Genomic DNA, 22,466 nt, shown 5'->3' on the forward strand with positions numbered 1-22,466 from the left:
TTTGATAACAGAATACACGGGTCATCGTATATTTTTTAATAAATGTCGACTAACAACTCCCTTGATGTGCTCCTGGGCAGAAGTTTGCCCCGTGTATTGCAACAAGACGCAGACACTAATATTCACGCGATCGAAGTGTTGCCTACACATAACTCCTAACAATTCCGCTGTTTGCAATACTCTTGAATTCTGATTGCTACAACACAATATGTTGGAAATAAAATAATAATGACCCACGATAATATAACAATACAGTTGTATAATAATAAACAATAGTCTTAGCATAAGTCAAATTACATTAAAAAAAAAATTATATATATATATATATATTATATAAATCTATTAATCGTATACAAAATTTACAGATGACAGTTTTATACGTAAAAAAACAAATCATTTTTTTTCTTTTTTTTTTAAATTATTATTATTACTGATTCCGTTGTTGTTGGAGGTAATCAATATTGGTTTCACTTGTAAAATCTGTATACACACACACACACACATATAAATACATATCATACACGCGTACATGTAAACATATAAAAATTGATTGTACTCAATACATGGTTCAATTATACATTTATAAAACTCTGTGAAAAATCAGTCGCTTTCGTTACATCTATTTAGGGGCGTTTATGACGTCACGCTTTGACGGTCGTTTTATCCTTGGCCGACGGTTTCGCGTTCCTGCCGTGCAACATGTCTTGGATTTCCGGTAAAGTCTTGCCTTCGGTGTCTGGCAGTATGAATATGGTGAACAACAGGGCCACGACGCAGAAACCGGAGAACATCCAAAACGCAAAATGCTCACCGATCACCGAGCAGAGGGTGTTAAAAGACTTTGACAAGACGAAGCCCAAGAACCAACAGAAACTCGCTGTAAGGGCCGACGCCACCGACTTGAGGTTGGCCGGGAACACCTCTCCCATTATGGCCCAGGGTAGCGGTCCAAAACCTGTAAGGGCGAGGAAACGTTGATCAGACAGGATCGATTACAAGTAACAATAACTATAATAGACATTTTTTTTTAATCATAATCAATAATATAAGTAGACAACTTACCGAGGCAGTACGTTATGATGAAAAGCACCAAACTGGTGACCGGCAACCATCCTATGGTGGAAACGTCCTGGTGTTTGCTTAGCATATAAAAGTAAAACCCGAGCACACCCTGCAAAAACACAACATGAAGCATTAGTGTTAGTGTAAACTATTTAAAAGATATAAGTCGTGAAAAACAGCGTAGATGTCGGGTGCGCAACCAGGATTTGTTTTTGGAAAAGATTATCAAAAAAAAAAAAAATAACAGCTAAAATAATTGGGATAATGAAATTCCCAATGTTTATGTTAATATAGCTCTATAACATCTTAACTCGAAACTAAATATAAGCGTTACTATTTTAAAGAAAATAAAATTTGTATAACACGCAAATATAGAAGAAAATTTGGAAATTTATCAAAATCTGTAACAGCACCTCTTTTTAGTTTTAAATGGGACATGCAGCTGGATTCACGTCTGATATAAATGCAGGTATGCGCATAGCGTTTACCTCGGTGAGGGCCATGCCGACGGCCGAGATGTACAACAGGGTCTTCATGGAGAAGAATTTGGCCAGCGACGGCGTGACAGCGGCCGCGACCAACATCACCGACCCCACGATGATCGTACAAATGCTAGGCGATATTTGAGCGCCGGTCTTCTGGAATATCGTTTCGCTGAACAGGAGGACGACGTTGATGCCGCTGAGTTGCTGGAATCCGACCATGGAACAAGCGATGATCACGGCTTTGATGTTGCCCTTGTTCGCGAACAGCTCGCCAAAGCTCGACTTCTGTCTCTGCGTCTCCTCGATGGATCTCTTAAACATGGCAAAACAACCAATAAGGTCAAGTCACAAGGTGTGTTGCACGCGCGTGCCATCGTCGGCCAATTAACACCACTATTGCTTACCTTGATTTCGCCGAGCTCCTTGATCAAAATCGCCTCCTGCGGATTGCCGCGCAACCAACGGAGCGATTCCAAAGCTTGAGTCTCGCGACCGGGACGTCCCAGCAGCGAATGGGGCGAATCCGGCATCCACACGAACATGCCGAAACAGAGGATGGGCGTGGTAAGAGACACCAGCACCAGAGTGAGGTATGACGTGTAGGGTCCAACGATAAACTCTATCAGGAAGCCAAAGCACAAGAAGAACTGCATGAGTGTACCCAATGAACTCCTCAAGTGCGGCTAATATCGAAAAAAAAGAGTGTGCAAATGAGTTAACGCGTGCAAATTGACGGTTATATTAACGAACGGAGGTCACTTGATTGTCAAAACGCTGATATTACAACAATGTCTCCCAAAGTATCAAAATTAATCCAAACCCAGGTATAAGCATTGGTTAAAGTTTTTTTCTTGATAAGCTAACAGTGGACAACATTCGAATACCAGAGCGAAATCTGAGTCCTCGACAAATGTTTCTTGTGATCCTGTACTATTAACGTTGACTATTCATACTGTGTTGCCAAACACTTATAGAATGTCGTTTATCTTGGTCTTTTTTTTAATTTCCACCATTGTGAAAAGGGAGGGAGGGCAGCTAAACAAATAATAATCGACCAACCCACCCATCCAACAGCGTTCTAGCGATCAATGCACCGTCTACCAGTTTAAATGACAACAATAACAATACCATTGCGATTTCGGCTATGTACGTGGGCACGGCTGTGAAAATTAGACCGACGGCCACGCCGGATAGTACCCTTGCCCCGTATAAGACATACAGATTAGGAATGAACCCAATGGTTATCCACGAGATCATTGACAACACCATGCTGAGCAAAACGGTATTTTTCCTGCCCAGCCGGTCAAGTATGGCGCCGGAAAGTATGGGTCCGATGGCGGCACCCAACGTCACAAGAGAGCCGACCCAAGTGGCTTCTTCCTCGTTTATGATCAGATTGAAGCTCGGATCACCACGTTGTAGCTTAAGTATCGTGGGCGACGACCACGTGAGAGCACACCCCGCTGCCAAAGCTCCCATGTTGGCTGTAAAAGTAAACAGAAAAAAATACATTAGTTCAATGTCATAACCAGCATTCAGGCTATCCTAATCTAATCATATACATATTTTTTTCAAAAATGAGTTCCCTCCGTGATTACAGTTATTAAATTATATAATAATGGATCAAATAAAGCATATTCCTCGCATTGCAACAAAACATTATGTATTTTCTTAAAAACTTGTTCCATGTACTTCGTAATGTAAATAACAAAATGTTTACCTATTAAAAATTGTACACTAACTTTTTTTGGGGGTGCAATTAATTTAGCGTTTTTTTTTATTTAAATTATTCCGTATCTTAATAGATTTTTCAGTTTGCTTGCTTAACGTATGATTTACCACAATGGACAATTGATGCCCTGACCCGTGTGTCCTTTGGTATTTTGAGCTTCGGATAATTTTTTATTATTAAGCGACACATAAACCTTTTTGCTCGTTTTAAAGAACCAAAGAAAACTACAAATTTTGTTTTTTAAACGCCATTGCTATACCCAATTAGTCTGTTATTGGAATTCACCGCTTGATCGTGCAAAATCATCATTGAACTAGTTTAGCTATTATTCATTCGAGTATAATTCATCAATATTATTATTATTGTTTTGTACCGATCTAGGTCAACATATTATTTTACCAATCGAATGTGTGTTGAAACATTAAATCCGAATACATATACTTATCCTACTGTTGGTGGTGCAATAACTGCCGGTAATAGTAAATCAAAGCCTACTATGTTTATAAATATTATGATTTATTTCGGTCTCGGTTTTGTAATGGGCTCTTTTCGGCGGGTTTCTTTTAGAAGTGGAACGCGACTTGAGCAGTTGTGGAAAAAAAACAGTGGTACAACGACAAAACGACATGACTTGGGTTTGTCGCCGAACGTTAGCAACTTAAATGCCTTTTATATAATATTGCTGTTTGTCCATAGATAATTAGATTATACTGATAGGAAACGTACACAGCCGAGGAAGACAATGATCTAACCTAGCAAAAATATTGTACTAACGGATAGTTTCACTATACAACTTGGTCTGTGTGCAAGTGGGAGGTGACCATATGAACCAGTACGCACAGAGCCTACTGATTACCTACTACTGTTTTACTACACGCTTTTTAAACCCTATAGTAGTTATGTAACTGGCAAAAAAAAAATCCTAGTGTATTTAATTCCAACGGAAAATCGCCCATGATCGTTGTGTGCGAAAAAACAAAAAAAAGAAAGTGTACGGCGTTCGCATTGAGAAACCAATTCGTTTTGTACAAATTAATAACCTCAACAGGATCGTTCCGCATTGTGCATTTTAAACCTACAACGATAATAAACGCACTGCGAATTAGATATTAAAAAAATATATATAACTTTGGGCGTGTCATGTGATATAAATCGAATAATATACAATATAACGCACATTTATAGGAATATAGAGTATTATTTTTAAAAAAAAACATCCGTATCGCATCGCCGAGTTCATATTTGACCGTTGAAATATACATATTCATTATAAAGACCTTAATAATAGCTATACAAATACACAGCACGTTAGCATGCAAATTTTTTAACGGGTTCATTATCTACTTAGACGTTTGACGTCCGTTTCAATATTAAAATTATATATTATTTTTAGCGAATGCGTATCGCTCGAATTTTCGGTTTCTGTAATTATTATTGGATTTTGATCGACCTTTACCAGTTTAGAAACAACTATAACACAATCACCGACCACTTTATTTATTGCCGCTGATTATAACATATTGTTTATTAATAATAAATCCAAAACACAACGGTATATTCATTTCATAGCTAGTCGTTGTATAATATCCGATTATTCATGCTACAACAAAAAGGTTGATTGTAATACAAACAAAAAGTTACCAAGTACACAAGTAGTCTCAGTTTTTGTTTATGGTCTAGTGTATACAATATGTGTGCGTTCACATTTAAAAAAAATAGAAATAATTCGAATATCAGCGACTTTTATTTTTTAATATAAATTTTAATTCCCTTGTTATTTATTTTTAATTGATCATCTATAGCTATCATTTGGCGTACACACGTGGGGTCGGCCACCTTAGTAACATCAGTTTTTACTCCACACCCCTCCATAAATATTTGGTACTTCCTTATAGTTAAATATATGGAGGGAGAAAGTGCTAAGCTTTTTTTAGTGTGGCCGTACCCACGCGCCAACTTAGGACATCAGTTTATAAGTACCACACATAATATATTTTGTCTAAAATATTAAATTATATTAGTTATTATTTAAAAATAATATAGTATACGATTTCTACAGCCACTTCATAAACAACGAAGTCTTGTATGTCTACACGTTCTTAAGTTTTGGGTAAGCTTTAAAGCTATACAGTAATATAATATTTAAATTAAAAGAGAGTGAAACACAAGCAAATGTCATGTTGATCTATTTTAAGTATTTAATAAGCGTTCGTTCTAGGCATACCAGCAATATTATAAATGACTCCTTTTATGTACGTTGAGCAAATTAAACGGAATATCAGCAGATTTAGTTTGCGATGGAATGCAGGTATTTTAGTATAGAATAAACACAAATGAAGCAATATTCTCCCAACTGATATTTATTTAAAAATCCATTTCGCTGTGTTTTTATTTAAATTACCACTATTTAGTTATTTAACAATTACACGTTCTTGTATGTATTGTAAAAAACATAACTGTATTTACTTTTCAACGTGTGTGTTTGTACGGAGGGATTCTATTTCGTTTGGAAAAACTACATTAAACATATTCGCCATTTACATCACAAAATAAATCTACTGAAATTCCATTTAATCAGCACACTGTAGTACTAGTGGATTGGAATAGTTGTAGTGATCATACAATTATAAAATAAAGGCCCCGTTTAGAACAAGAACAACTCAAAATTTGGAGGAGAAATTAGAACCTCATTCCGTGCTTTGCTGTTTGTTTTAGACGGTTTTAAGTAATAAATGTAAACTTCAGCGATTGAAAATAATAATTTTACAACCCCCTGAAGAAACGTTTAGGAGATAATTAATTTCAAACGGACAATTTTTTTGTTTGCGATTTTGAGTTGTTGCGGTACTTAACGGGTTTTTTTAACAAAACTGTGTTGTGGGACTGACCTGTGCAAGACGCGAGGTACAGATTGAGCGTGGAGCCCTTCGATACCTTCGAAGACTGTTCCATGGCGACGCCGGTAACCGAGCCTCTTGTTTTGTCGCCGTTGACCAGCGGCACGCAATTGCCATTTTCCGCCGTGCCAGTCGGCTGTGCAGCGTCGCTTTCCCCGCCAGGCCCGGGCGCCGCCCCTTCCTCCATAAGCGTTTCCAACTCCATTGGCCCGGAGAGCTGCGGCCGTATCAAATTTGACGTTTTTCTTCTGGGTGGGCCGCCAGAACCCAAATTCAAACGGTGCTGTTTGGCCTGCGGTTTTGGCGGTTGCCTGTGGACAAAACAAATTGATACAATATTACACTATAATAGGTGTTATCTTCCAGTGATGTTGGCCGTAAATGATTAATTTATTGTTAAATTACCTACTTAATCGACAACGGAATGAATCATTTATGATATTTTTAAACGAAAATCATATGAATCACACAATTTAATTATCGTTTAATAAGATGCGCGATTAACGGCCAATTTTGTATTTTTGTTATATTATGTTATATTTGTATTATTTCTGTATTTTTATTTTATAAGACTACTTATTTTAAACAACAATAATACACATAATTTGATATCGTAGGACAAGAATATAAGTAAGTTTTATAATAGCTATTAAATACAAAATTGTCCATAAAAATTATCTTTTTAATAATTAAACATTAGTTCTAAAATCAAATAATAAATTACCAACTTTTGTTGATTACCTATTAAAAAATAATTGTATACGTTTATGTTTTCCTAATAAATCTATTCAATGATTAATTTAATCATATAACATGATTATTTTAATTATTTGTAATTACAATCAGAAAATCGCAATAAAACGCGTCAACATAGGCCAGCTAACTTCTTACTGTATTTGATTCTTACATTATGCCTAAATACACATACAAGCGTTTTGTTATAAACCTATCACTTATAAGTTATAAATTATTACAACTACCTAGTCCCTAACTTATTTTATACAGTGTTGTGTTTTTACTTTATTCATTTAAGTATTTTCTTCGTACAGTTTAACTTAATCTAACCTTACCCCTATTAAGTTATACAAACTATATTGTATTATTTAGCGAGTATGCGTTTTCCACCCTTAATATTAATTATTCCTAGAAGCTAGTGGCTATAACGTGAAAGCGTTAGATTTTTAAATATTATCATTACTGTATAGAAGATCCGGCCCTTTTTATAGTTATCGCCATTAAACAATCTATCAAATATATTTTATTATAAAAAAACTACCGATATGATTGACATGTACAGACTGTGTACACAAACGTCAAACTTATTATTAGGCTTAGTAACTATAAATCAAATCGAGACAAAAAAAAATGTTAGAACAAGAAAGAAACAAGAAGCGTTTGATTATGTATGTATACAGTTATTATATATCACGTGTCAAGTGTAATATCGATTCGGTTAGGAGTGGTACACAAATTGAGCAATAAAAAAATAATCTTATTAGCAGTCAATTGGTTGAATAAATGAATCCACAAGAGTTTTACTACAATATTGTAATACGCCGACGTTTAAAATAATTAATAATATATAATACATATTTAATAATGCATTATATTGGGTTCATATACAATAAACTAATTGCTGTCCCGATAATTATAAAATACTCAAGTTAATATTGAATTTTAGTATGAACATGCGGTTTCAATGATGATATTCTATTCGTCTAATCCGGGTAGTGTTCTCGCTTTGTCTCGTCGTTAACAAGTACAACCATAAATTAATTTAAACAAATATTTTTCGCGCACTGATTTTTATATACCAATCTCAGCAGTACTCGGTAAATAATAATCATTTTTATCGGGAGTTGTATAAAATAATGGTAATATTTTCTGATGAAAGAAATCCAATCTGACTACACTAATTAACCATTTTTACAATTTACAGTTAACTGACGTCTTCAACAATCATATAACATTATTATATATTTTTTTATACAAGTAACACAGTACGTAACAATACAAATGATCAAATCACATTAAAGTGCTGTGCGTACACTAGTGTACCAATTATTTAGCAGACAGGTGATTACCACGCGCAAAGCACACACACGGATGAGTGATTAAAATTTAATTTAAATGAAGGTTATACTACCAAAAAAACGTAGAATCAATCAATTAGTCAATCATCCATTGGTATAGTACGGATCAATGATATTTATAGTATATTAATATCAGACGAACTATTTTGTAATTACTCAAGGTTTGGTCCATTCAAATATATGCCAATACTAATTCTTGAATTGTTTTTGTTGATAACATACGTTTGTTTAATGTTTTTATTTTGTGTGTTTTTGTTAACGATACTAGAAAAAAATATTATTAGTATTACTATTATTAATCAACGAACCGTTACTGGGGTTTTGTTTTCTGGTACAAAACGAGAGGCACACAATAACACATCTACGACCTATCGCCCACCCAAGTGTGACCAATTACACTCACGAATCAATATCAACTTAAAATAAATTCAATAAAAAATAAAATAAATTCAAACAAACAAACCCGGATGGCCACCGTGCAAATAATATAGCTTCTATTTCAATAAATATCACATTACACATTCATCAATGACGTTAGCGGACGGCGTTTACGTGATTACAATAAAGAAACATTGGCTAATGCCGCACTGGCCGTTTTCTTAGTGTACATAACAATATTATACTGGACTACGGCTGTGCCAGGAATCAATCAATAATTTACAATTTGGTAGGAAGCCATTAAAAATGTTTAGAGAAACAAAGCGTACATCCGGAATGCTCGCCACGATAGCGAATAGCACAAGTCTATATATACATATAATTTATTCAAGTACTTGGAAGTAAGTGCTTTGTCTATAGGAAAAAAAACCCTCTACGATGAAAACATTAACACCATTTATGGACAATGAACGTGTCGACAAACGACTCATTATCGCGAAATTAAACTGTTTTATTACCTCTCCTCATAATTTTATATTATGTTGTTACATTGACAAAACCTAACCGGCTTAAGTGAAAAGTTATTTGTCGATTAGACCACGGCGCAAAGGCTACTGGCCAAAGATTAAAAGAGGAAGAAATACGAGAACTTTAAGAACGAATTCTGAATTGTTTTTTCATTATTTATTGACTTAATATCTTTTAGTGTATGCCAGTGATTTTGTACACAAGTGTCATGAGTTAATTTAGAACAATGTAGGAAAATGTTTGAGAAAACCCTGTCAAAAAACAGAACACTAGATTTTAAGTTTAGCAACGAGGAAGTTGTAGAAGAAGAAGCGTGTTATGTTTAGAGAGCAAGTGGAAAATATTTGCGATCGACCATGCAAAGGAGTAGAGTAACTGAATAAAATAATAAGTAAAAATAAGTATGTGATTGAATCAGGTCTTACAAGTGTGATGTGTGACAAAATATACCACTTTGGATGAAAATCGAAATGATAAAAAAAATGTATAGTGAGATCAGCAACGATATATTATGTAAATATGATTGTTCGGCATTGAATAGGAAGAAAAATGATAGGGAAAAGGAAAGTTTCCGAAATAGAATGAGAAGAGTGTTTGTATTAGCTCAGAAACTAGTAAAGTAACTATAACATGTTATTTAGCATTTAGCGTGTTAGTTGGGAAAATAACATTTCGTTAGCCTCGTGTAACCGGAGCTTAGATTATTTTTATTAACACTAGTTTACTTTGCTCGTATGAAATTCTCTGTTCTCATGATAGTAAAACAGCTTGCTAGGCGCTAGCTACTAAAAATTGTATTAACTGTAAAAAACAGGTTATAAAACTTCTAATGTATAAAACTATATGTAAGAAAAAAATGTGAGTTTAATTTTTGAAATCAATACACCAAATTTACCTACCAAAATCAAGTTTCAATTTCTTGGTGGCAAAATGTTATTAATAGTATACCTAAGTAGTAAAGGGGCGTCCTCTTAATATTGTTATACTTGAATTGATATCAACAGTAGGCACACATTAACTAGATATAGGTATTATGCTCAAAAAAATTAATTAAAACTAGGTACAGGCCAAATAAGATCAGTTAGAAGTAACGAATAGTGAACAATACATACCGCAATGTTATTATAAAACTTCAGTCGACAATATACACTTTTACTACCGTGTTAACAATGCAATTATGTGTATTGTAAACGTTGCACAATAATTATAAGTGCTCGACACTTGAAAAAAAATCAAAAACCAATCGCAGACACACCAACTAAACCAGCTACTACTGCCATAGTACCGCCAACACTACTAACACCAAATACTAAACTTCGGTTCTGTAATTCTAGTTTTTCCCTTCGTTTAATTAGTTTGTGTATTAGGTAGGTATTTTTATATGTATATGTATAGTTGAAAATCTGGCACGAACCACTTGTCGCGCCGAAGTCAAAGTCGTTATACATGTTTAGCGTTTCCCTCGCGCCACTAAATTAAACGGATTCACAACTACTATGAACATGACATATTTTTATAGCCAAAAAACGATTACCAAAAACAGCCTATGTGATATTATTATAGGTGTTTCACTATTATTGTAATAAATTTAACCGCGAAGCTTGTCGTCGGCGCAGTCGCAAGTATAAAGGTTAACGGCCGGATCGACACAAAAAAAAATGTATAATGTATGTATATAAAAAAACGATTGTTCAAACAATTAAAATCAAAGGAAATAATCGAAAAACAAATTTACCTTTTGTGGCTGTTGAAACAAACGCTACAAACGTTCTTTTTTCACCTCTGAATCGGCAATGTCGACAACGGCGATAAGACCATATGGTAAATGCTACTTACACAGAATGGAACCTCGCTGTTTTTATAATAATAATTTATACATCTTTTTTTATGTCTAATTAAAATGTTATCGACGTTCCCCGCCCCGACGAATGCCGACCCACTACAGTAGTTCCTTCTCTTTTTTTTTGTCACCCGATAGAACACTGCGAGTATAAGACTATAATAATAGTGTTATGTTATATTATATCCTATGATCGTTTATAACAAGTGATACATACGTCAAGACCCGCGGTCTCCATAATTAAACTGCAATCAGGTTATGATTTTCCCGGATGAAGGAATATTCAAGTGAGGTATCACAGAGTGGGAGCATATTATAATTTACAACTGGGGTGACGCCCTAATACAAGCTGTACTCTATCTAATCTCGGTTTTAAAAGTTAAGAAACTTACCAGCAACTACACAAGCCGATAACAATTATTTTAAATACATAATCAATTGTTTATCTAAACATTTAAATACACTTTAATCCGATCGAGATCTTAGTTTAGGTACACATTACACACCTCTAATACAGGGTCATAATTTGATCGTGAACTACTCAATATCTCATAAGGTTTAATAAGGAATTACATTTTTTTTTTTGGTCGATAACCAGTTTCGAACAATTATTTATAAAGTTCTAAGAGTTTAAAAGTTAGGACGGGATAGGAAATGCGCGCATATAAAAATAATACTACACTCCGCCTTTCCTCTTACCCTAAACTTGAAACTTCAATAACTTCATAAAGAAAATTCTTGTTTTGGCTCTGTAAGTTGTTTACAACTTTGGAGACAATTTTAGAAAAAAACAGAAATGCTAAGAAAAACAATTAATTAGAATGTGTTAAAAAAATACATGTAATTATTATTTAAATGTAATAACTGTATACAACAAAATTTGAAAAACCAAAAAATAAAAAGTAATTGATTACTTATTGGTTATTTAGTCCATTAACGCGATAATTAGTATAACGACAGGCATAATACACTATACTATTAACGTTCATAAAAATTAAACTGAAAATAGTTGGGTGTAATTATTCGTTATTATATGCGTTCACTATACAACGCATTTACGGGGCGGGTAAATATCGAAATCCCAAGCTGTTTGAATAATAAAGTAAACGTAATTTCGAAAAATAAATGTAAACAAGCGCGTATTACAATCTTTATGGTTTCAAATTTCAAAAGAACTATTCCTCTATATTTTGCTTCTAAGTAACTTGTAATGACTAATGCATTTAAAACGACATTATCGCCAACTGGGTCTAGCCGCCAGCGGTTTACTGTTGGTCATAATATATTAATATTACTGATTTATGTAAAAACAAATGAGTAGTCAATGTATCGAGGTAACGTTTCTTAAGTGTATTTTAGTCATAAACATTTTAATGGCATTTTTACTATATTTTAAAAATACATACAGATACATATTTTTGTTCCGTATGGACAGTCAGCTTAAAAACAAATCATCAATTAAGCTTATATTACACTAGTCACTAACGACCAGTTGAAGAGAAGTTATTGAACCCACAGCCCGCTCTATTGGTTTTGTACGTTACTAATAGTATTATAAATAATATAAATATATATATAGTATAGTAGAACGTTTTCATTATAAGACCAAAAAATTATATACATAATTATAACTGATAACAAGTGTACGTCTTATCGATTACTAGACATTAAATATTGACCAGGTTGGAGGAAAATATTATATGACATTTTATTTTTAATTGAGGATAAAAAATATGATATATTGCATCAACTAGTAACAAGGAAAAAATGAAGGTTTGATATAAACTAATTTCAAATAATAGTATGTGTTCTTTAACTGCAAAATTCTGATATATTAGATTCTATACTATACATCTCAGCGACCTTGCAATAACAGACGGCTACCCTATACATTTATTCGAGTCGAAAGTGATAAATTTACAATCTGTTTTCTTAACACAACAATTCACAATCTGCTCATAATGTAGTAGTGGTGCAATAGAATTACTGATGTACAATTACAATTTCGGACAATGCTTAAGAACGAACCCCAGCAGTTTCATTCGCCAGTCACAAACTAGTAATTCAAGAGCAACTGACCCGGGGGGTTTCAATTGCTATATCTACATGAATTTGGCGCCAACCTGGAGTGTCCGGCTTTTTAATAGCATGTACATTTCAACCCGTCAGTTTTTTTTATGGTAGACCTTTGACGCCAGACTGCCTAGCGTTCTCGTCTAAAGTGATAAGATAGGTCCACACAATTTGTTTTTCCCAAAATCTAAATTTTTACACAACGAATGTGATAAATACAAATTTTGCGATTAATCGCCTTTTATGAGTTTTTTGACACCCATAAAAAATATGTTGAAACTGTGATAATCTAATTTTTCCAATCTATAATTTTCGTATAATTATAATAATTAATAAAATAATTATATTTCGTATAATTATATACGTTATAAATAATTTATATACTTTAAGCACATTTACCATTCTTATAATAATAATAATACTTTTATTGTTTTAATTATTACTATTATTTTTAATCATATCCATTAAGTAATACTAAATAGTACTTAGTAAGCAATACTTATTTTTATAATTATAGTTATTTTTAAATCACCATTATTATTTTTAACAACTTTATGGACATGAAATAATCCCTCGCGTGATTAGCGACGTACTCCACCCTCTACAATTACTATAATAATTAATGCCCCTTTTCGCAGTCAACGCGGTTATTTTAAGAGGATGTCAGTCCAGCGATTTACCGGCACTAAAACATGTTTACTTTAGTTGATAATTAGTGGCTCTTAATTGATATTAATGCAAAAATACCTATTAAATTATTTAAAGAAAACAATATTTTGAAGGGCGTCTTAAAACCATTTTTTCGAAAAACTCATTTTTTTAGAAGTTGCAGGGTTTAAAATTGACAAATATTGTATTATTTTAAAAATAAATTAATGAATGTCCTATTTGGAATAACAAAAAAGGGCTTCGAGGTGCCCTCAATAATGCTGGTTTCTTTAATTTTGATTATAAGGTTTTTTGCTCTAAAATCACTCAGTAAGCCGTATTTTTGGGTCTAAAAAACTAAGTTTTTATGGAAACATTTTTTTTAAATCGCTGTCCCGGATGCTGTGATAGTCCGAAAAATAATTTAATTAGGGGGTAAGGCAAACGTTATTATAAGGAGCCCTGGCCCTTCGGCGATGTTCTACGGCCTCCTCGTACACCGGATCTTTTCAACTTGAGACTTCTTCCTTTGAAGCTACCTAAAACCACCAGTGTATGAAAAAAGGCCAATAACACTGGAAGATGTAAAGGCCGCTATTTGCAACAAAAAAAACTATCTGCTCATTAAAGTAGACGCCAACTCCAGGAAGAAACTTCAACCTTATGTGGACGAAAATGGTCATCACCTCAAAAATGTCAATTTCCGCAAATAATATTTTAAAATGGCGTGTCATATTTATGTTTCTAATAAAAAATACCTTTTTTTCCAAAAAAATTGACGGTGGGCTGTTTACTTTAAAAAAGGTCTTTAACCACGTCAAACCCTGTATTTCAAGCCAGACAGTGTTTGGTGCGCTCTATAGTTGAATTTATGAAATTTTCAATAAGACATTATAGAAACAAGTTTTACCCTATATCTTCTTCTTAAGTAGACTTGTATGGGGAAAGGAACACAATATAAGTAGTTTTGCGGTGGGCGTTGAATAGGTAAAGAGACTGCGCGTCAATATCTTAACAGTGATAATGATAAATAAGTTTAAACAAATTATACATTTTCTTATCGTAACACGATGTGATACCTATTATATTAATGAAAACAAACGTATTGCACATTTTTCTTTTTTTTTTTAATTTCGAAAAAAAAACCCAAACGCGTTATAATTTGATCTTACTATTCTATAATATTAATATTATGTTATGCAGACGTGGTATTGTCTTGGTGTACCATTCACTGGCAGTCGTCAGTTTTTTAGCTGTGTTACCACAACGAACGGGTCAAGGATTATGATTTTATGCGTAGCAGAAATTATTTTATACCGTCTAACACGGCGCACTATGTTTGTGTGTGTGTGTGTTAGTACGCCATACATACGATTATGTATAGAAAAGTAACGGTTTTTAAATAAATAAAAAAAAAGTTAAAAGTCTCCGACAGTTTAAACGCGTCGGGCATTTTTTTTTACACACAACTATTTGAACCACTCGAAAACGGTCAAGTGCCTGTATTTGAAAGTTCATGTTTACCGTTTAAAAAAAACTCAGAATAGTCAATGTACGCATAAATAAATCAAGCCAAAAAATTTCAGCAGAAAGGTCAGATCGCATTTAGTTTTGTTGCTATTTTTTTTTTTTTTGATACGCTACCAAAACGCATAGTGTAAACAAAAACTATAAGCATATACAAAATTTCGATTTCTTTAAAACTCGTCTTAAGACTTAAACTCGAATCGAGCTAAGCCGTTCGCCTTCTTTGCATTATAAATTGTTTAAACATTTATTGTGTTGTAAAGAAATTGTTATCACATCACTGTAAATTATGCTGACGTGTGTTGAACTTGTTTAAAACCGCGGATAGCCTGTTAATGTTCTACTAGATAACGGCGGATGCAAGTCCAGATCAACCATAGGTAGTTAATAAATTAATCGATTCCTCGTGTATCAAAAAAAAACTGTACTAAAAAAAAAAGAACTATATAGAATAACAAAAATGAGATCAGTTTTGGGTTGTTGTTGCGAAGCATTATATTTTTTATGTAAAAACAACATATTATCTAATTGGTTTTTATTTTTCTCATGAATTCTCACATAATGTTCGACTATAGTAATGCATCCGTATTGTCATATTATTGATCTGATATACCGTTTGAAAAGTTAACTGTTCAGTCTATCGCCAATTTTGAAACTTTTTTTTAATTATGTCTTATCGTATCTGCTAATACCAAAGCTCACCCGATTTGTTTAGCCTGAGACACTAAATCTTTTAATCTCCGAGCTCATAACAAGTTTACAAGACTGTGCTCTGTTATCTCTCTCTCTCCGTTGGCAGCTAGTTAAGGTTAAATCAATTATAACGGTTAACGTACAACTGCCATTGATCAATGGCAAATCATTAAGCTAAGATATGTATACAGTCAACAATAATAATTAACACAAAAAAAGGCTACGATCACAGACTGGCCGTGACGTCTAACGAAAATGTTTTATACATATATAGCAACGCCATTATTTTTAGCTTTTTACGTTAACGATCGTTCATTTGTCAGGGTAACTTAAGCGTTAACGAAAAAACAATTTATCGACAAGTGTAATGTGTATTGAAGCGAAGAAAGTAGTGGAAAGTTGAACATTTTCAATGTGTTTATCCGGTCATCAAAATACTTCCGGTTGTTTATCAAAAATCACACGTTATCTCGCACTAAAATATTGCCTATGTTGTTGTCATCTGCGGCTTCGATTAATTATACCTGTCACGAACAGATAGGGTTAGCAAAAGCCATTATAGCTTTTGTTTTTTGATCAAACAGAAACCACAACAGAGAAACGTTTTAATCATAATAATCCTGCGGGTAAACCCAAAATGACTCCATCGTTTAATTACATTATACATTAGTTTTACCTTTTCAGAAACCGATTGTATTTTTTTTTTTTATAAACTGATAACTAGATTAGAATATATTTATTTTATAAAGAATAGCGATTAGAATATTACAAAATGATACATTTTTCAGTAGATATTCACAAAAAGTTCTTTTTTGCTTTTTCAGTAGAAAATATTTCGATAACAATTTTACACAACAAAAACCCGAGTGACAGATCACACAATGTACCGTCCTCGACCCGGTAAAAAAAAAAACAATAATTCATAACGAAAATAATAACCTACCTTAATTTTTTTTTTGGGAAGGGGGGATTACCACAAACATATACTTTTTTTCCGGTTTAATTAAATTCTTCTATCCCGTTTCGACAACCTATTTTTGTTTTATCATAACAATATCGAATATAATTATTATTATCTGTATTTCTCCCCCCCCCCCCTTAGCCGTACAACGCACATGGTCGTGACGTCACTGGTCGTCCACGTTTTTTACCGCGTGCAGACACACCTCCCCCCCCCTCTCCCGGACACGTTACAGCAGATGTGTCGCCTCACATGTTCTAGAACTTCTAGTATTGTTAGTGTTATTGCTATAGAGTAGAGCATAACATAGGCACACACGTCGACGGCACTGTACGCGGTGTACTCGGAACGACAAAACGATAACACACACACAAACGAATAGGTATTATAACATCATGTCGTGATAACCGTTTGGAGTCGTCGTTGAAAATAAAAAAAAACATTAATATTATGGAATAACACTAACCTGAAGGAACTCTCCGGAAGCCCTCTGCATAGCGCGTACATGTGTGAGCGTTCGGCGGACGGTGGCAATGGTGAGAATAATGGTTTGAAAGAACGAAATAAATTCGTTAAAAAAAAAAAAATGTTTTAATTTTGTAAAAAATGACGCGTTGTCGTTGTGGCGGATAAAAACCCAACGGCGGTGGTACGGTCGGCGGTTTTGGCGGCAAAACAAACGGTTTGATCGGCTTCCAGTCTTGTCGACTCGCGCGTGAGCACCGACCGCGTTGACATGGTCGACTGGCGGCGTCGGCGGCACTCGAGTTGACGGGCAAACGCCGGCGGCTTTCGAATAGATTTTTTTATTGCAATACTATCTTCGACGGTTTTTTTTTTATCTATTTCAAATCGACGCCCGACGCCGTTGTTTACCGCACACGACAGATGTTAACGGAAAAAAAAAATTGTATAATATAAAAGATATACTATGTGTGTTGGTATGGTGGTACTTTATTGTACAGTTATCTTATTATCTTGGCGTGCATATAATAATAATTATTGTTATTTATTATTATGACGGCGACGATGATTGTGGTGCGACGCGTGCAGTGCGGTTGTGATGCGGTTACCGATCGGAACGCGACTGGCCGCCTCTTTCTAAAATGTATTATTATGATACACACACACACACACACATACTATAATATGCTCACTTCTATATACATTAATTTTGTTATACACCAGTCGCCACTGCCGAGTGCCGGCGACCACAACGCGGTCCGCCGTACTGCGAAAACATGCTATTCAGTAGGGTGTTGTATACATAGTAATAATAATAATAATAATAATATTGTTACTAGTATGTTTATGCTGGCCAGACACCTCTGCGAGCGTTGTGCATTGGATCGCGCCAGACAATACACATGTGCATGGAACAATATGCACTTTAACCGAGGCCTACTCGACCGAAGTAGCTGCACCGCTTTATGGCAATTTGTTTGGTTTAGCCCAAAAAATCCGGCTTTTCCTTATCGGCTAAAAATTTCCTATGCGCAATATACTCACGCACTTTTACTTGCGAATATACTTGACTAGTTTTCAACGTGATTATTCTAGAATTGGGTTTTTGACAAATACATTTCTTTTAGCTAAATAAACTTAAAATACTCAATTTCGTGACTTTTGGGACAAACTCACTGTAAAATTAATGAGCAATCGATGTTTGATTTTTAAAACAAAAACAAGTTTTATTCCTCAGCCCTTAGAGATACCTTCAATATCGGTTTTAATAAGTGTCCCTCGAACGTTTAACGTATCATTAAATATTCAGCGATTCCCTCAACATCGTTGGTATACAAAGTTCCTAAATTATTGTTCTTTTGCATTTCAACAATCCGCTAAATTGTTTTCTGGAAGAATATGCCATATGTGTTTTCTTGCGGGGTCGTGCTTAGGGAGTGATAACGGGGATAAGTGCGCTAGGGCACCAATTACCAAAGGTGCCACACATTTTAGGGGCGCCAAATAAGATTGCCCTAGGGCGTTAATGACAGTTAGCACGGAATTGTGCGTAGGCCTGATTAAGTCAGGCTTCAATCTTAGATTGCGACCCGGTTGGTTCGATGTTTACTATTGAACTGAGCGGATCTGTTACTCCATAATATACTATTGTATAGCTCCCCCCTAATTCAATAGCTGCTTTTCGGCGCCGTCTCAGTTGTGTATCGAATTTTCGGGCACAAACGGTCCAGCTGAGGCTGGTATTCCCTAAGACATTTGTAAAGGGGGATGGGGCGGGAAATGGTTTTGGAACCAGACGGTTTTATCGTGGACTGAAATGTTTCTCGGGTCTTGTCTGGAACCGCATTCCGTTGATTACTGTACATTATTTTGGTGGCAAAACGTGCACGCCAAGACCAAGACGACGACGGCGACAACGAAAGTCCACCTGTCCCCTTCGCCATCAGGTTGGGCTGGAGAGGAGGAGAACAGCGTCGCGACGGCCCGGGCAAACGGGGGGTAGTAGTTGCAGGATAGACGGCGGCATGTTTTCATTACCACACCGTTATCTGCGTTCTCTGCTCATTCAGCGACATCGTTACTTTGGCGTGGGAGTGGAAAAAATGTCAAAAGGCCGTCGAACCAGCCGGAAGGGCTCGTGCAAAACCTAATAAAACAACTTTGATGTTTTAAATAATTATTGTCCGTTTCTGCTTCGGACCGCCTACTCGATCGATTGCCGCCATATTTGTTCATAAATACTTAATCCGAAGGTGAACTATAAAGTTCAAACTACACTTGACGTTGTAAAAATAATTATTGTGTTTACTACAAGAATGATGGGCCAGGTTCACCGGCACCCAGGAGTGTGTGTGTGTGCCTGCGCTTGTTGCCCGCTTTCTTTGTTCTGTATTTACGCGTCATACACAATATATTCAACTATATCAATGAGATAGATTTTAGTTTTTTAAGGCTCAAAAAATTATTAATTATTTAGGTTATTTTCTGGTATTTTAGTTGTAAAAGAATATGAAGAAAAATGTTTTCAATAAGAAAAACAATAAAACCGTAATTATTTTCTAAGAAAATTAATGTCTCACGTGAAATCGGTAGACATGTTTTCAATTGCTTTACTTGTGCATTCGAAATCAAGATACCTTTGCTTTGTATTCAAACCATGAGATTGTTATTATATTATGTACGTAAAACCACATTAAATGTACATTTGAACGCTTTAGAGGAGCCCAAATAAATTGAAGTAAAAAATTAAAGCAATATTTTATAAGAAATCCAAGTCCAATCCAATACGATTGGGAACAGTTATAATAATGTTTCTAAACTTATTCCAAGGTAAAAAAAAACTATTTTTTAACGGTAAATATTTTATTGTAACCATTAGATACACTATAATCGACAACAAAACATTGGTCTCCTAATAATGTTTGTTTTTATCGTTTTCCGCTAATGAACCACACCCTATGTAAAGCCATAATAGTGGACGGTGGTATACTAATAAAAGAAAAGACACAAGAGTTTTCAGATGGACAAAATGAATTAAATATTAATTAGACGCGTTTTGTATCGTAGCCAGCTGCTGATATTTTGAGATTAATTTTTCTACCAAAGTTATGTATACTTGTGAGTTATGGTTTTTCTGATATACCTACAAGGATATATCAGTGCGAAAAGGCGTCTGCCTTACCGTGAAAATGACACCGAAATCGCACATAATATTGAAAACGGTCAAAGTATAAAATAATATACTATTTGTTAAGAGTTGAGCCGGCACTTACAAATCTGAATATTTGGTTGGATAGTCATATCGTTATCTGAAAATTGATATCTATTAAATTCGCCAAAAAAACAATGAGTGTTAGTAGATAATGTCAATAAATAGCATTTAACAAAATCGATTAACGAACCGATATCAATGCAAATAAACTAGATATAATCATTAATTGTTGTGAATTTTTTTTTAGCATTTAAACTTACAGTGGTTATCATGTTGATAATAATTACTAAGAGTCCATAGAGTTTTTTTTTCTTTAATAATATAATATTAGGCAATTCATGTACTATTAATATATTTCTATATATATATAGATTTTTTTTTTGATAAGGCTTCAACTACAATAGTTATTACTTATTAGTTATTAGCATAAGATTAATTTAATAATTTTTCCATGTAGTATTGTTATAATATAATCCGTATTGATTTTATTGTTTGTAGTTTTACAGCTGTAGCCTGTAGCCATCTTATAAAGAAGACCTGCCAATTAGTCTATCGAGAAATATTTTGTGTTTGGACTTTTTAACCCTAAATTCGTTCTAACCGATATTACTATTATGTTACATAAGTCTCATTATATTGGACAGGTATCAAGCGAGACCAATCAACGAAAATTATGTAAATCGACCAATAAACGGTGTAACTAGTGTACAACCGGACCTTTTCTTCTCACGTATGTGATATATGTTTTATAATACCTATTTCAAGGACAAACATTTTTTTAAAGAGAAACGAACTGTCTCGTGTAAACCGATTACGGAGAAAAATACATAGTTGGTCCAACTATGATTATGTTTAATATAGGGACACTATAAATTTCTAGTTAGTATAACATTTAGTTGGCCCTACTTTTTATTTAGTTATTCTAATTAGAAATGTACTGTGTCCCTATATTAACCATAATTATAGTTGGACTATGTATTTATTTCTGTGAATACAGTATATTATTTAACCATAGAATAACCAGAATAGATACTTTTCAACACGCATAACACGGGTCGTTATGCGGGTAGATTTGCTACATTGCTGTGAGAATGGTTTAATAAATCTTTTATAACTGGTTAGAGCTGAAAAGCTCACAGACGGGGTACAGGTGAGTAGGGGTCAAACCCGATTTGGAACTTCTGACTCTTCTGGTTATTCTGTGGTTTAACCATATGCTAACCAATGTGATATTCAGTGAAAACTGATGATGATGCCACACGGTTTACACCGATGTATCAAAATAAGTAAGATAACGCATGCCGAAAAACTACTCACCTATTTTCTTTTAAAACGTTTACTTAATATTTAAATTTGACAAATTGAACGTTAATGGTTGTAGCCGCACACGAATTTTGACCGCGAAAATCCTCCTCTCTTTCTACGACGATTGGCGACACGTGATATGCACGACGTTGCCTACTCGTGATAATTCTTAAAAGTATGGCTTATTATATTAACTTGAAACAGGTACAATATAATATTACAGTCCTACAACGGATAGGACCCGATCAGACTGCGGTACTCGGCGCAGTCAAAGTCAAAATAATGTAAAATTATTGTACAGTGTAATCTCGGTCGGCTCGAATAATAATAATAATATCAAGAGAACCGGTTTTGCAACGTCGCCGTACACAACTATACCCGAACGGAGATCAAGTTTAGCCTTTTTATCCATTTGAATCGGCTGATATCGTTTCGCGATAATATTTAATAATAATAGTGTTTGTCATCTATGACCGAACCAATTTGATCACACGCCACACGGTTGCTTCGTGATTCTGTAATAGCTGTCGAGGGGGTCTTAAAAGACAAGGCATACTTTTCACTTGGT

General features: G+C 34.4%; 1 protein-coding gene across 4 annotated transcripts; it reads right to left on the bottom strand.

The window, feature by feature from the left end:
* Positions 1 to 242: 242 nt before the first annotated feature.
* LOC126843250 (facilitated trehalose transporter Tret1-like) lies at positions 243 to 22,137 on the bottom strand. Of its 4 annotated transcripts, none has more exons than XM_050580646.1 (7): positions 21,911 to 22,137; positions 6,168 to 6,487; positions 2,676 to 3,031; positions 1,952 to 2,230; positions 1,551 to 1,859; positions 1,063 to 1,171; positions 243 to 955 (listed from the first exon to the last, which is right to left on the bottom strand). In XM_050580646.1, exons 2-7 carry the CDS (start codon positions 6,379 to 6,381, stop codon positions 642 to 644), a joined length of 1,581 nt encoding a protein of 526 aa, XP_050436603.1. In that variant the 5' UTR covers positions 6,382 to 6,487; positions 21,911 to 22,137; the 3' UTR covers positions 243 to 641. The 4 variants fall into 4 exon arrangements, with proteins under 4 accessions (XP_050436603.1, XP_050436600.1, XP_050436601.1 ...); XM_050580643.1 differs by lacking the exon at positions 21,911 to 22,137 and adding an exon at positions 17,384 to 17,991; XM_050580644.1 differs by lacking the exon at positions 21,911 to 22,137 and adding an exon at positions 10,911 to 11,244.
* Between the last annotated feature and the right edge of the window lie 329 nt (positions 22,138 to 22,466).

Source organism: Adelges cooleyi, unplaced genomic scaffold (genome assembly GCF_023614345.1).
Source record: "Adelges cooleyi isolate 19-005CV unplaced genomic scaffold, UGA_ACOO_1.1 ACOO_flye_CR_arks_rails_tigmint_CR_PRNA_574, whole genome shotgun sequence".
Classification (NCBI taxonomy): domain Eukaryota; kingdom Metazoa; phylum Arthropoda; class Insecta; order Hemiptera; family Adelgidae; genus Adelges; species Adelges cooleyi.